General features: G+C 44.3%; 1 protein-coding gene across 1 annotated transcript in view; it reads right to left on the bottom strand.

Moving 5' to 3' along the window:
* STAG3 (stromal antigen 3) overlaps positions 1-14243 on the bottom strand; it is a 4836058-nt gene that overhangs the window by 1803243 nt on the left and 3018572 nt on the right. Inside the window, exon 24 of the mRNA XM_044077272.1 lies at positions 8613-8781. Within this exon, the coding sequence (XP_043933207.1) occupies positions 8613-8781 (169 nt within the window). The remainder of the gene's footprint in view (positions 1-8612; positions 8782-14243) is intronic.

Below are 14243 nucleotides of genomic sequence, written 5' to 3'. Positions count from 1 at the left end.
TGGGTAGAAACCACCGCAGGCACTGAAGACAGAGGAGCTGACGGAGCCAACTGTGGGGTAGACACGGGGTCTAGCACGCTCCGCATGACCTCGAAGGCGCCCCGATCAGCCAAAGCCGAAGGTCCCCGCTCCGAGGAGACAAGAACCCCCCCCGGCACCAACAGGGACAGCTCCAAGGCCGATGTCGGAGCCGAACTCACCAGTGCCGATGCTCCGAGAGGGAGAACGGGGTCGGACAAGGGTCCGATGCCACTCGCCCCCTCGGAGCTGACGAGGGAAGCCCAGCGCCGAGATCCCTCCAAAGAGGAAATCGGAGCAGACGACGGAGCCGAAAGGGAGGGTATCGGCTCTGATGCACCGACAGCCACGGCTCCGACGAGCCCCGACTCCGAACCCAAATGAGTCGGAGGAGGAACAGAAGCAGGGATGGGAATAGCCGCTGACTGTTGAGTAGGGCTATGCAGCATTTGGGCCAGTGCCTCGGACTTGAGAAGTCTACTCACCACCCTTTGTAAGTCATGGTCGGACAGCCTGGAGGACTGAGAGGAATGGGACCTGTGGCTCCGCTCCGACAGAAGAGGGGATCCCAGGGCCGAGTGGATGAAGCCGATGGAAGGGGACCTCGACCTCTTCTTAGAAGGTGGCTCCGATAAAACTATCGGAGCCGACTGAGTCTTAGCACCCTTGGCTCCGGCCGGAGCCAAGGTAACGGTTTGAGTCTTCGAAACATCGACTCCAGCCGGAGCCAATGTCGAAGTAGTCTTAATGCTCCCAGTGGACGGCTCTGAAGCTGGAGCCGACGGCCTGGAAGTCTTAGAAGGCTTCCCCGACGCAGACTGGGTCGGGGGGGCCTTCAGGCTTTAATAAGCCTCGAAGAATAAGTTTATTTTTGCGTTCCTGCAGGACTCTCGGGCTGAATGCATGGTAAACAGCACAGGAGTCCTGCAGGTGCAAAGGTCCCAGGCAATATACACAAGAAGTGTGACCGTCTGTCAGAGACATTTTCTGACAGCACGAGTCACACTTCTTGAAGCCTGAGACCTTGGAGTCTTTCGACATCAGAAAAAGTGACTGCATACCCAAAAAAGAGAGACACAAAACACAGACACACCCTTTAACCAAAGAGGAAAACCCAATCACACTGAATGACAAAGGGAAAAAAGGGAAGTGGGCCAAAGGCCTAGAACTGAAAAAGGGAATAAAAACGAGGGAAGACCCGATTTAAACTAAAAGGATACCCTGTACTATACATTTGACTAAATAAAAAGGATAGGGGTAGAAATTTCAATTTTCTAACTAGAAAATCTCACTAACCTGCCAGAGCCGGTAGAAGAAAGCACCTCACAGCTAAGCGGCAAATGAGATCCGAGTAGTTACTGCCTAGCATTGTGGGATATAGGGGAGCCTCGAGCCGGTGGAAATAGCTCTCGAGCTTTAGTATTGGCCGAGTCGGAGCCGAGGATCGGCTCCGAACCCATCCAGCAAGAATGAAGGCGAGATTGACAACTTAACATTGTTAGCTTAACAGTGGTAGAGTAAGTACTGCACAGAATCTTGAGGAGACAGCTGGCAGAATGAGGAGGACGACAGCCTCCCGAAGAGCATACAACATGGGGTCACTGCCTGAAGCATGTCAATTAAATATGACCTACTTGTATGGCTGGGTTACAAGTGAACTTAAGAGGACACCATCAAATGTAGCCTACCTGGATTGCAGTAAGGCCTTTGAATCAGTACCATGCAAGAGACTGATAAAAACTGACATGGATAAGGGGCAAGGCAAAGCTCGAGGTGCTAGGTAACTACATGGCAGGACACAGAGAGATGTGATAACAGAGAAGTGAAGAACTAGATAGTTATATGACAGGCTACAAACTGCTGTGATAAGTGGGACAACTGAAGAATTGGGTAGCTACATGTCAAGATACGGATGGTTGTGATAAGAGGGACAATGTCACGAAGTATGAAAGTAATTAGTGAAGTACTGTATGGGTCTCTGTCTCAGATCCAGTACTCTTCACTGAGTTGGTCTTAGCTGTATCTGAAGGACAAAGAAATGTGATCAAACTTTTTGCTGAGGGCACAAAGATACATGAAGCAACAAAGGATGGGTGGGAGTAGATTACAGAAGGTAATGAAAAGGCTTAACAAGTGAGGGGAAAGTTGGTACAAATGAGGTTGAGTGGCAACACATGAAAAATAATGCATTTAGTTCATCAGATGGAAGTAATTTAAACAATGGTAACAGAGCAGGAAAAGGATTTGGAAAGTGTGCTGACCACACTTGGGAGAGCAGAGTAAAACACAAGAGGCAACTGTGTCCTCAAGGAGGTAGATTCCAGAAGCATATGCTTCTTCTCTGCAAGGCCTTATTCAGACCATACCTTAAAAACTGTGTGCATTTCTGAATGCTACATAAGGAAATGAACATTAGGCAGTTAGAAGGAAGGAAGGGGGCCTAATACAAAGATCCACTAGATGAAGGTGAAAGAATATATCTACAGACTACAGAAAGTACAGTTGTGTACACCTACCATAAATGTAGATGTTCGAGTGTCTTCACTGTTGCAGTCATAACTGTAGGGTGTTCCTGCCGGCAGGCAGCCCGAGGTCGGCCAGAATCCCAAAGTCTGGGTCCGGCGTCGGCTGTATAGGCTAGTACCCTGGCGTCAGTACGCTTTGGTACATAGCCCTCAGCCGACGCCATCTTCTCCAGCCTTTCTTGCCCTAGATGTCAGAAGTCCCCAACAAACCAAAAATGAATCCAACAAGGAAACACAAATACACCACAAAAAAGGAAAAGAGGGGATAGGAGGGAGGGAAACCCCGACTGCAACAGTGAAGACACTCGAACATCTACATTTATGGTAGGTGTACACAACTGTACTATGTTCTTCGTGTTTCACTGTTGCAGTCATAACTGTAGGGTGGAATCCCAAAGCAGTGTAAAAGGGGAGGAGGCTTTAGATAGAAGAAGGGGAGGCAAGAATACCCTGCAAGACAGCAGAGGCAAAGCCTGCCCTGGACTTAGAAAACAAGGGAGATTGTAGTGCTTGGAAAAAGTATGCACAGAACTCCAAGTGGCAGCTTCCAAGATATCCTTGGTAGGGACTCCTCTGAGGAAAGCTGTAGAAGTGGCAGCTGCTCTAGTAGAGTGACTTCTAATGGTACCTGGAAACTGTTTCCCATGATGAGTGTAACAAAATCTGATTCCATAAGCAATCCATTTGGAAATAGTTTGTTTAGAAATAGGTTTTCCAAGAGAACTGGAGGCAAAGGAAACAAACAATTGGTTAGACTTTCTGAAATCTTTAGTCTTGTCCAGGTAAAATCATAACTGTCTGTGCACATCTAATGAATGCAAAATCCTTTCCCCTTTGTTTTGAGAATTTGGAAAGAAAGTAGGAAGGTGAATTGTCTGATTTAAAGCCACTTTCGAAATCACTTTAGGCATGAAAGTAGGATTGGTCCTCAAGGATACTCTGTCCTGATGGAAAATAAGATATGGTTCCACAGCCATGAGAGCTTGCAACTCTGAGACCCTTCTGGCAGAGGTCAATGCTAACAAAAGAACAGTCTTCCAGGATAGAAACTTAATATCTGAAGATGCAGCAGGCTCAAAAGGAGGCAAAGTAAGTTTTTCTAAAACATAATTAAGATCCCAGGCAGGGACAGGAGGGGTCCTTGGAGGCCGCAAATTTTAGCCCCTCTCAAGAACTGCTTCACCAAAGGATGAGAAAAACAGGAGGATCAGAACTGAAATGCAGAGATAGCAGAAGCATGAATCTTAATGGAAGAAAAGGAAAGTCCTTTAGATAAAAGTTCCGAAAGGTAAAGCAAAATAGAAGAGAGATCAGGAACCTGAGGATCAGAACCTCGGTCCTGCATCCAAATAGAAAACCTCTTCCATTTAGAGGCATAGGATTTCCTAGTGCTAGGCCGTCTAGCTTCCAAAAGAACATCCAAAACTTGTTTGAGAAGACTAGAAGGAATCAAATTCCTTTGAAGAGCCAAGCTGCCAGGCAAAGGGTCTTGAGATTGGAATGTAGTAACTGACCCTGATGCTGGGACAGAAGCGAAGGGTTCAGTGGGAGAATCCAAGGAGGCCCCGAGGACAGGAGCTTTAAAGTTGGATACCAAAACTGTGGAGGCCAATTTGGAGCAATCAAGATGAGGAACTTGGGCTTGTCCTGTTTTATTTTCAGTAATACCCGAGGTAGTAGAGGAAGAGGAGGGAAGGCATAAGCTGAAAGGCTTCTCCAGCTGAAGGACAGGGCATCCACCCTCCAAGCTGCTTTGTGGAAGGACCTGGTGCAAAAGTGAGGCAGCTGATGATTGAGATGGGATGCAAACAGATCTATCTGGGGACATCCCCAAACTGCAGTAATCCTGTTGAACAAGTTGGTGTCTAGCATCCATTCGTGAGGATCTGAAATGTTTCTGCTCAGGCTGTCTGCTAAGAGATTCTGTTTCCCTGGAATGAATTGAGCCTGGAGATGTAGATTCAAATTTAGAGCTGTGTCCCATAAACCCATAGCTAGTCTGCAAAGGGGGTATGAATGAGAACCCCCCTGCTTGATGATGTACCACATGACCGTGGTGTTGTCTGCGAATTAGCAGAGGGCCTGGTTGTAGAAGATTCTTGAAGGCTAGAAGGGCGTTTTGAACTGCCAACATTTCCTTCAGATTGATGTGCCAGTGAAGATGGTCCTTTGTCCAGGTTCCCTGCTGGCAATTGTCTAGAAAGTGTGCTCCCCAAGCATAATCCGAGGCGTCCGTGGTTAGGATTTGAGTAGGTTGAGGAAGACGAAAAGGTTTTCCTTCGTTTGAAGTGCATGCCCTGGACCACCAGAGGAACTCCTTCTGAAGGCAGGGGATCAGAGGAATCAGAATATCCAGATCGTGGTAATGCTGTGACCATACACTTTTCAGATACCATTGAAGCTTTCTCATGTGAAGCCTTGCGTTTGGAATCAACAGAATGCAGGAAGCCATGTAGCCCAGAGCCTGCAGGAATTTCCTTGCAGTGAGCTGAGATAGAGTTGCCAAGGTGTTGAAAATAGAAGCCAGCTGAATTTGTTTTTCTGGAGTGAGGAAGGCCCTTTGTAAGGTTGTATTTAAGAGGGCTCCCAAGAATACCATTTGTTGAGAAGGGATCAACTGTGACTTTATGTTCACTGAGAATCCCAGTAGGAGGAGAAGACGTTGAACAAAGTCCAGATGTTGAAGCAGAAGATCTTTGCTGTCTGCCTGAATAAGGCAGTCGTCCAAATAGGGGTAAATCTGGATCCCCTGAAGTCTGCAGTAAGCCACTACTGGTGCCAGGCACTTGGTGAAGACTCTGGGCGCAGTAGATAAACCAAAGGGCAGAACAGAGAATTGAAAGTGCCTCGAACCTGCCTTGAACCTGAGGAATTTCCTGCGTTCTTGTCTGATGGGAATATGTAAGTAGGCTTCCTTTAAGTCCAATGTCACCATCCAAGCGTCCTGAGAGAGCATTGGAATTAGCTGTTGCAGAGTAAGCATCTTGAACTTTGGAATTTCCAAAAAGGTGTTTAACACAGAAAGGTCCAGAATAGGTCTCCAAGAGTTTTGTTTTCTGGGAACCAGAAACAGTCTTGAATAAAACCCTTTTCCCATTTCCGAGAGTGGAACAGGCTCTATGGCTCTCATGGCCAGAAGAGCATCCACTTGAGTTAAGGCCTCTGACCATTGAAGTTTTGGCAGATCTGGCCAACCGTGAGTCCTTGGCAAAGTGTGAAAGTGGAATTTGTAACCTTTAAAATCACGTCCAATACCCATCTGTCCTGGGTAATAGGAGTCCAATTTCTGTAAAAAGAGACAGTTTTCCTCCGAGGGCGTCCAGGTGAAGGGGTCCTGAAGCCCAACCGAGAGAGTCATTGAGTTTGCTTTCTTTGAGATTGGGATCTGTCTTCTCCCCTTCTAGGTGAAGAAGCAGTCCATTGTCTAGATCTGTAAGAGGCCTGGCCTTGACCACGACCTCTGGAGCGCCTATATCTTCCCTTTGAGGCCTGTCAGACGTGGGAAAGGACCAATTTTTAGAGGGCCAATTCCTGGAAAATCTTGGAGGCTGAACTTGCAAGAAATCTTTTACAGTCTGCATAGACTTTGCCTTTTCCTCCATCTTTTTAATAACGTCCTCAGCCTTAGATCCAAAAAGAACATCTTGTTGAACAGGGGCATCTAATAACTTAGCCTTAACCTGTTCAGGCAAACTTTGTTCACGAAGCCAGGCATGTCTCCTAATAACAGTACCAGAGGCAGCAGCCCTGCAAGAAGCATCCAAAGCATCAAAACCACAATGTAAGCTATGCTTGTTAACCTGCTCAGTAGCATGCAAAACATCCTGAAGTTCCTTATCCTCTGCACAAGCAGGAAGGGAAGCAAGCTTTTGCTTTAAAACAGACAAAAGAAATTGCTGATATTTAAACATATGAAACTGGCAATTTAAAGCCCTTACAGACAGGGTAGCAGAAGTATATACCTTTTTTCCCCACCTGTCTAAAGCACGAGAATCCTTTTCAGAGGGAATAGGATTTTTAGAAGTAGCAACCTTAGCAGCCTTAGAGCCCTGAGAAATAGTTTCAGGATCCGCAGAAGGGTTTTTAAATAAAAATAAATGAGAGTCAGGAACCCTATAAAATCTATCAGGCTTAGAAGGAGCAGGAGGCATGGAATCAGGATTCAAATTAGCCTCAGAAAAAGCATCATCTACAATGTCCAAAACAGGAGGGATAGCTAAAGGCCTATGCTGAGGAAGAAGAAGAAATTCTCTAAGCCTCTTCTTGGAAGCAGAACATTCCTGCCCTTCCCAATGAAAATGTTCCCTCATCTCATGCATGGTTTCCCCAAAAGAAAAATCCTCAGGCGGAGAGGCCGAGGGTAAAGAGTCCTCAGCATCCGAATCCTCATAAGGGGGAAAGGAATAGTCCTGATCTGAGGAAGAAACAGAAGATACAGAAGCCTGGTCAGAGGAATCCAGAGTAACATCCTATCGAGGCCTTTTCTCAGGAGGGGGGTGAGAACCCCTAATCATTGTAAGCAAATCTTCAGCCATCCTCAATAATTGCTTTTGTGTCTTGGGAGTGGATTCAGAAGCAGCTTGAGCTGGAACTTTAGACTTAACAGGAGTCTTTGTCTTTGCCTTTGAAATAGTAATGTGAGTAGGCCTGAAAACCCCCTCAAAAGCCGGTACCTGCACAGCGGTTCCGGACCCATCTGAAGGAGCGACGTCCGAAGGTCCTGCAGCAGTTAAAATACTGGGCCTTGATGGCTCCCCATGGGAGTCCGTATCGGCCATCGGTTCAGAAGTGGCGGACGACAGGGGCTGCAAAAGCGCCTCACTGACGACAGCCGAAGCGGACGCTGGCTCCAGCTGCAACGAGTCCTGTTTGGACCTCGGCGGCCTGTCTTTGTCTTTGCGCTTCTTTTGGACTCCGGTAGTGTCCGACGACATTCTATAATTGAAGCGTCTGCCAAAATAATTTAAAGCCCAATCGTACCTGCGCTTGATAGTACGAGAGTTGAACCTGGCACAGAACCGACAACAAGAAACGTCGTGGTCAAGGCCTAAGCAAGGTAGACAGTAAGAGTGGAAATCTTTATGAGGTATTTGTTTCCCACACGCTATACAATTATTAACTTTTTCTGACATCGCAGGAACAAGAAAAAGATTCCCCAACGGGGTACTTAGCTTTGAGAAGAGAAGAACTTCGGACCGACAACAACCAAATACGCTGTTCGATAATCGCCAACCAACGACTTGCGAGCTTCTTTCCACCGCACGGCAAGAAAGACTGGAGAAGATGGCGTCGGCTGAGGGCTATGTACCAAAGCGTACTGACGTCAGGGTACTAGCCTATACAGCCGACGCCGGACCCAGACTTTGGGATTCTGGCCGACCTCGGGCTGCCTGCCGGCAGGAACACCCTACAGTTATGACTGCAACAGTGAAACACGAAGAACATGTTACAGATCTTACCACCTGTGACAAGGAGAGACTGGAATATGATACTGGTGCATAAGATAACGTGAGGTAGATGTGACAGAGTAATTCTGAACAAGAAGGGGAGGAGGGGGCACAGGCATCATATTATAGGATGATCTAATCCCTGGACAGGGAGGACTGGATCTCAAAGTTGGCAGAAATCTGGCCAGTGAGTTGGCAGACTCCCTGACAAAGTATCTTTTCACAGAGAGTGTTAAGGACACAAAAAATGGAGCATCAGATTGGGTGGAAGTGAAGAAATTCACACATTCAACAGGACATGGGATAAGTGGAAAAAACATACTGATGAAGGCCAGGATGGGGATAATGTACAAGTTAAAGAACAGTTAAGCAAATGTAATGTGACTCGCCCATCTGTAAACATTTCATATAGCAGCCTACTCACATACATGACAGAATATTAAGAAGGCATGGATCATGTGGAATTGTGGGCCCGAGAATGAAGAACAACAATACCCACATCAGTAATTGTGTCTTAGCAGCAATTAGATCCTCCTGCCAGTATGCAATGAATGCCTTAAGTCCTGGTCTACAGCCCACAACATCTGGAGAATTTTAAGTAAAACCACTTAGATCAACCTACCTGCTTCCTCTTCCTCAAGGTCCACAAAGACATAATCCATGATGAAGCTAGCTAACTCAGATTCCAATGAAGGCTCAGGTTTTAAAACAAGTGGCTCAAGGAAGCTGCAGTCACCGTTCACCATTTGATGGCTGAATATTAGCAACACATCACTCAGGAGTATGAATGCCTAATTAAAAAAATGCATTATCAGCAAAAACAATTAGCTTTTATTGCAGAAATAAGTCATCTATATCACAAAACACCATGTCATCATAAAATCACATATGTATACAATAAATGAATGGACTAATGCTGCACATCATTATCAGGATTGCCATTCAAACTGGGATTAGGATATGATGGAATACCCTCTTTCATCAAGAAATAAGATTTCAAACTATCAGCAGTATTACACTTTTCCAAATGTACAAAGTATCTAGCTCACATTAGGAAGGTATGTCTGTATGCCGCCTGGTGCTGGATAACTGGACTCCTTCAGGCACTTCTTAACATCAGTGACTTATAACAGTGCACCCTGCTTGGGTAAACAAACATTCTTATAATTCAAGATTATCTAAGGATGAAGCCCTTCTTGATGGGTATGTGACTAGGATTATCTGTGATCCACTCCAGTTCAATCCATTTTTTTTTTCAGACGTGCATACATCATGTGCCAGTATACAAGGTATCAAACCTCGCAGTAGGACAGCACCTACCTACTGAGCCCATCAGTCTGCTCCCAAACCTTCAGTAGGTACAATTTCTACAAAACAAAAAAACCCACTGGAGACTTGACACCCACACTATTACAAGGATATACAAAACTATGTACTTGCCTGACATACAAAGCTCACCAACAGCAGCTGCTAGCCACAGGGCTATCCTCCAGACATGCACACAGAAGGAATGTATCAGAAATCCACTGAGGTGCATCTTCTATAGGATAACTGTTAAATGTAATACTAGAGATCCCTTTCATTGGGTCTACAACTGGAAAATATACCAAACAACCTCCCACACTCCACCAATGCACCACACAAGGTGAAAATTCAGAAAGAATAGTCCTGAAATAGTTCAGTACCACAGGAGGAAGGAACTCTGGAGCCATGTTCAAAGCAATGATGTTTGATTAATGACTGTGATAACCGATGACTATGCAATAGTCTACAACTGAGACACCTCTGAGGCAACCATCAGATGTAGTCTTTATGTATGAAGTGGATTTTGACAGCAGCAGTTTCAAATTGACGGTCACTGATGATAAAAAGATAAAGCAGCCTATAACTTCACCTGGACAAGGTCTGCTTGGCAAGTGACAGACTCTCCTTCCTCAAGAGAAGGAGATAAACACCTCACCTTTCCTGTCCTCTAAACTTATATACCCCGCTTTAGTCTGAGCTCATATTGCACATCCATGAAGTGATGGGCTTTGTTCACTGGCTTTTGCCTCTGCAACAAAAACTGACAGATGACTCTACTCTTAAGCACTATTTTAGCAATAAAAATGTGGATTGGTCCTAAGGAAGACATTATCCTTGTAAAAGGCAAACTATAACTCCCTGCAGAACTTCAGTGATACCTCAGGCAAACAATGGTCACCAAAAAAAAAAAACACCAAGTGAGAAACTTCAAAAATGCCAAAAGCCTGGGCTCAAACAGGGAACAGACACCCCTGTCAAACATCTGGAAAACTCTTTAAAAGAGGGCACAAACCTAGAACTCCCTCTAAGAAAACCTTTCAGGGAACTGATCAGTCAATGCCAGGCCCACAGACCTGCCCTCCACAAGGGCACAATGTTCAGAAACAGCTGACAAACTCATTATGATCAGGGAGTAAAATATGCTCAAAATATACAGGTGTCATAAGTCAGGAGCACCACTTGCACCGTGAAGAGGGAGTACTGGCACCATCAAGGTGAAGACTTCCTGGCAGCTTCAATCACCTCTGACATCCCAGGGAGACTATCTGGCAGGATGAAAGAGTCTTCAACAGCCAGGCCCTGAAGAGAACTATCTTGTTGTTTCACAAATATCAGATTTCCTTAGCTTGAACTGAGAAGGATTCCTGTGCTGCCAGAGATTTGTCAACCAGGAATAACACCATTCTAAAGCCGCTAAAAGGCAATGAGAATAAACTGTGGTCTGTCTTCCATGAATGCTTAAACTAGGTAAAGAGCTGCTGGGAATGATGGCAAATGCTTCTGATGCTACATCACCATGGTCCTGCTATACTTAGCACAGGAGGTGCAGTACCAAATTCTTATTGAGAGGTAAACGGGTTGCCCAATTCCATCAGATCTGAAAAAGAGAACTTTCAAATCCACAGCTCTAGGAGAAAACAAGAGGACTGGCTAAGAAGTCCAAAAACAGCATGATCACTTTTTACCTGGGATATGAACTACTGAGACAGTGATCCCCCCCCCTCCCAAATTGCTAGATTCACATTGCCTAACAAAAAGAAAAAGAAATGCCGCCTCATTAGTTCGATACTACACAACAGAGTGACTGTCAGAACTAGATTACAACAGATCACAGAAGCAGCTTTGTCTCCAAAACCTTGAAGTGCAAGAGAACTGCCTGAGGTTTAAACTAGTTGCTATGGAGTAAAACTGTCTGGAAAGCAGGTAACAAAATACACTGGGATCAACTTCACTATCCAAAGTTTATTCTTTACTTTGATAAAACAATTCACCACTTTAATAAAAGGATAAGTACTTTCATTTCTAAATTATTGGAGAAACTTCATCAGATAAAAACAGCCTCCCAATTCCTTCAATTTATATGAATGAATGAATTAAAGACATCATCGAAGTTCTAAAAAACACTACCCCCAATCAAAATCATCCAACCTTTTTTTCCATACCCCAAGTAGTAAAAAAAACTTGGCGTTCTACACAAAAAGTTAAAACATTCATAAATAATCTCATTCAATGAGCTACAATTATAAAATATCATTGATCTAAAGCTTTTAATTTTAAAATGCTCATAATGGAAATATGCTCATTTAAGCCTGGCCAATGATTTGCGTTCAGCTGCATCTGTCAGACAAGCTTGTATTTTTCCAACAGAATTGGCCATACCTCTCCTCTTTTGTTTAATTTCAGAGCCTCTAATATTATAAACTTAAACAAATGCCCGTCTCTCAAAACAGTGCTTAGAAAGGGCATTTGTTTATTTTTATAGTCTAACGGCCTTTAAATGTTCATATATCCTGTTTCTTGATTTACTTTCCGTTTTACCTATGTAGAAATGTGGGCAGTTTGAACAAAGGGCACAGTAGACTACTTTTTCAGTACTACAAAAAAAATCCCATGCGTTTTAATTTTAAAAGTATTAATAATGATCTCATTAACTTCCAATATATAGGCAGTAAGTACAAGCCCCACATTTCCGCGGGTCTATATCAGATAATCAAACTTATAAAAGTTCGAACAACATATGTTCGAGACCATATGTTCGAACTCTTAAAAGTTCGAAAACCAAACAAAAAACATAGGAAAAAACCTACCTGAAAGCTTAAGCAGGGAGGCAAGCCCCCCTGCCCCCCTGCTCTTTAAATACACCAACTCCGAGATCGCACTACAGTGCAGACAATGGAAAACTTCCATTGCAGCACTGTACGGGGATCTCCGTTGAAACGTTTGAACTTTTAAAAGTTCAATCATATAGTATCGACCATGACATTCGAACTTTTAAAAGTGCGACAATGTGATAGGAACCCCATTTCTGCATATACGCTACCTATGATGGCCTGCTCTGGTTTTCAAAAACATTTTTAAGGATTCTCCCTTTTCTATAAACAATCGTAGGTTGACTTCCTACATAGTCTCTAACATCCTTATTATTTAAAATACCCCAATTATTAAAAAAAGAAGTTCTGTACTCACCATAACGTTCCATGTTTGTAGTCCATCTCGCCCTTCATTCTTACATATGGGATCGGAGCTGATCCTCGGCTCAGACTCGGCCTATTTACAAGCTGGAATTCTTCTAGTTGGCTCGTGGCTAGGTAGGTTATCCCATGGTGTGCCAGTACAATCCCCAGATCTTGTTTGCTGCTAACTAGGAGAAAAAATAAACATACAGAAAGAAGCCAACACTAAAAAGTCTCCAGAGAATAATGATAACAATATTTTTCTGCCTCCAGGTACTTCCAGGATGGGGGAAGGAGGGTGGGTTCATAAGAATGAAGGGCGAAATGGACTACAAACATGGAACGTTATGGTGAGTACATAACTTCTTTATGTTCTGTAGTCCTATGTTGCCTTCATTCTTACATATGGAACGTTGTCCCGAGCACCTTATTCTTGGGTGGCTCAAGGAAAAATACTCCTAAGTACCGTGGAACCAAAGGATGCTCTACCCCTGGAGGTTAAATTCAATTTGTAATGAGGAATAAATGTGTGAAGGGTAGCCCATGTTGCTGCTGCACAAATATTACCCAGTGGGACCCTGGCTTGAAAGGCTGCAGAGAGAGTGAGATCTCGTAGAAAGAGCCTTGATTTTGAAAGGTAAAGGCCTACCCCCCTCAGAGGTGTAAATGTAAGCTATACAGCTAGAAATCCAATTTGAGAGGGTCACTTTGGAAAATGGTAAACCTGACCTGGATTCGGAGAAGGAAATAAATAATTGATCTGATTTCCCGAATTCCTTCATCCGGTGCAAATAAAAACTTAACTGTCTATGGAAATCAGACTGATGAAACAAGAAGTTATCTACTCACCATAACGTTCGATGTATATAGTCCATCTCGCCTCACATTCTTACCTGTGGGTTCGGAGCCGGATATCGGCTCCGACTCGGCTGATTTTACTAGCTCAAAGTCTTTCATTGGCTGTGCTAAGAGGGTATCCCATGGTGCACTGCTCCATATCCCCAGATCTCGTTTGCCGCTTGTGTAGCCCGGACGTGGTCTCGCTTGGCTGTGGCTAAGTACCTTCTTTTTTGCTATTTCTCTTAGAGAAATTCGATTTTCATACCCAAAAGCTATTTTGATAGCTAATTCTTGTTGCTGTGTTTGAGTGTGATAGTTGTGTTTTTGGTATGTATGGTATGTGATAGCCACCCAAAACAGTGTCTTCTAAGACAAAAATTTCAAAGACAATGAATGAGAAGGCTCAAAGGGCGGAGACGTCAATTTGGACAGCACAAAATTCAAATCCCATGAAGCAACCGGTTCTTGAAATGGGGGTCTTAAAGTGGTACCTTTGAGGAAGGTTTTGCACAGCCTATGTGACACCAGATTAGAATCTTGTATGCCTAGATGAAAATTAGAAATCACTGCCAATTGAACCCTGATAGTGGCAGATGCAGATCTCTGGTGGAAAAGCTCAGACAGGAATTCCAAAACCACCGGAATGGAGGAAGTATAAGGGTCAACATTCTTTTTCTCAGCTCAGATAGACAATCTCCTACATTTACTGGAATATAGTCTCCTAGTGGAAGGTTTATGAGAGGACGTTAGGAAACGTGTCACAGAAGGTGAGAAGTCATGAAGCCTGACTAGGGATGGAACTGGAGTAGCCAAGCTGTCAAACTGAGGGTGTGTAAAGCGGGATGAAGCGAGCCTGACATGTGCGTCAAGAGATCTGGCACTGGGTCCAGAATCCAAGGAACGTCTAGGAAAATAGGCAGAGAAAGGGGAACCAA

The sequence above is a fragment of the Protopterus annectens genome, chromosome 7.part0 (assembly GCF_019279795.1).
Source record: "Protopterus annectens isolate FY-2018-M chromosome 7.part0, PAN1.0, whole genome shotgun sequence".
In the NCBI taxonomy this organism is placed as follows: domain Eukaryota; kingdom Metazoa; phylum Chordata; order Ceratodontiformes; family Protopteridae; genus Protopterus; species Protopterus annectens.
The sequence above is the reverse complement of the archived record's forward strand: the minus strand, read 5'-3'. Positions and strand labels throughout refer to the sequence as shown.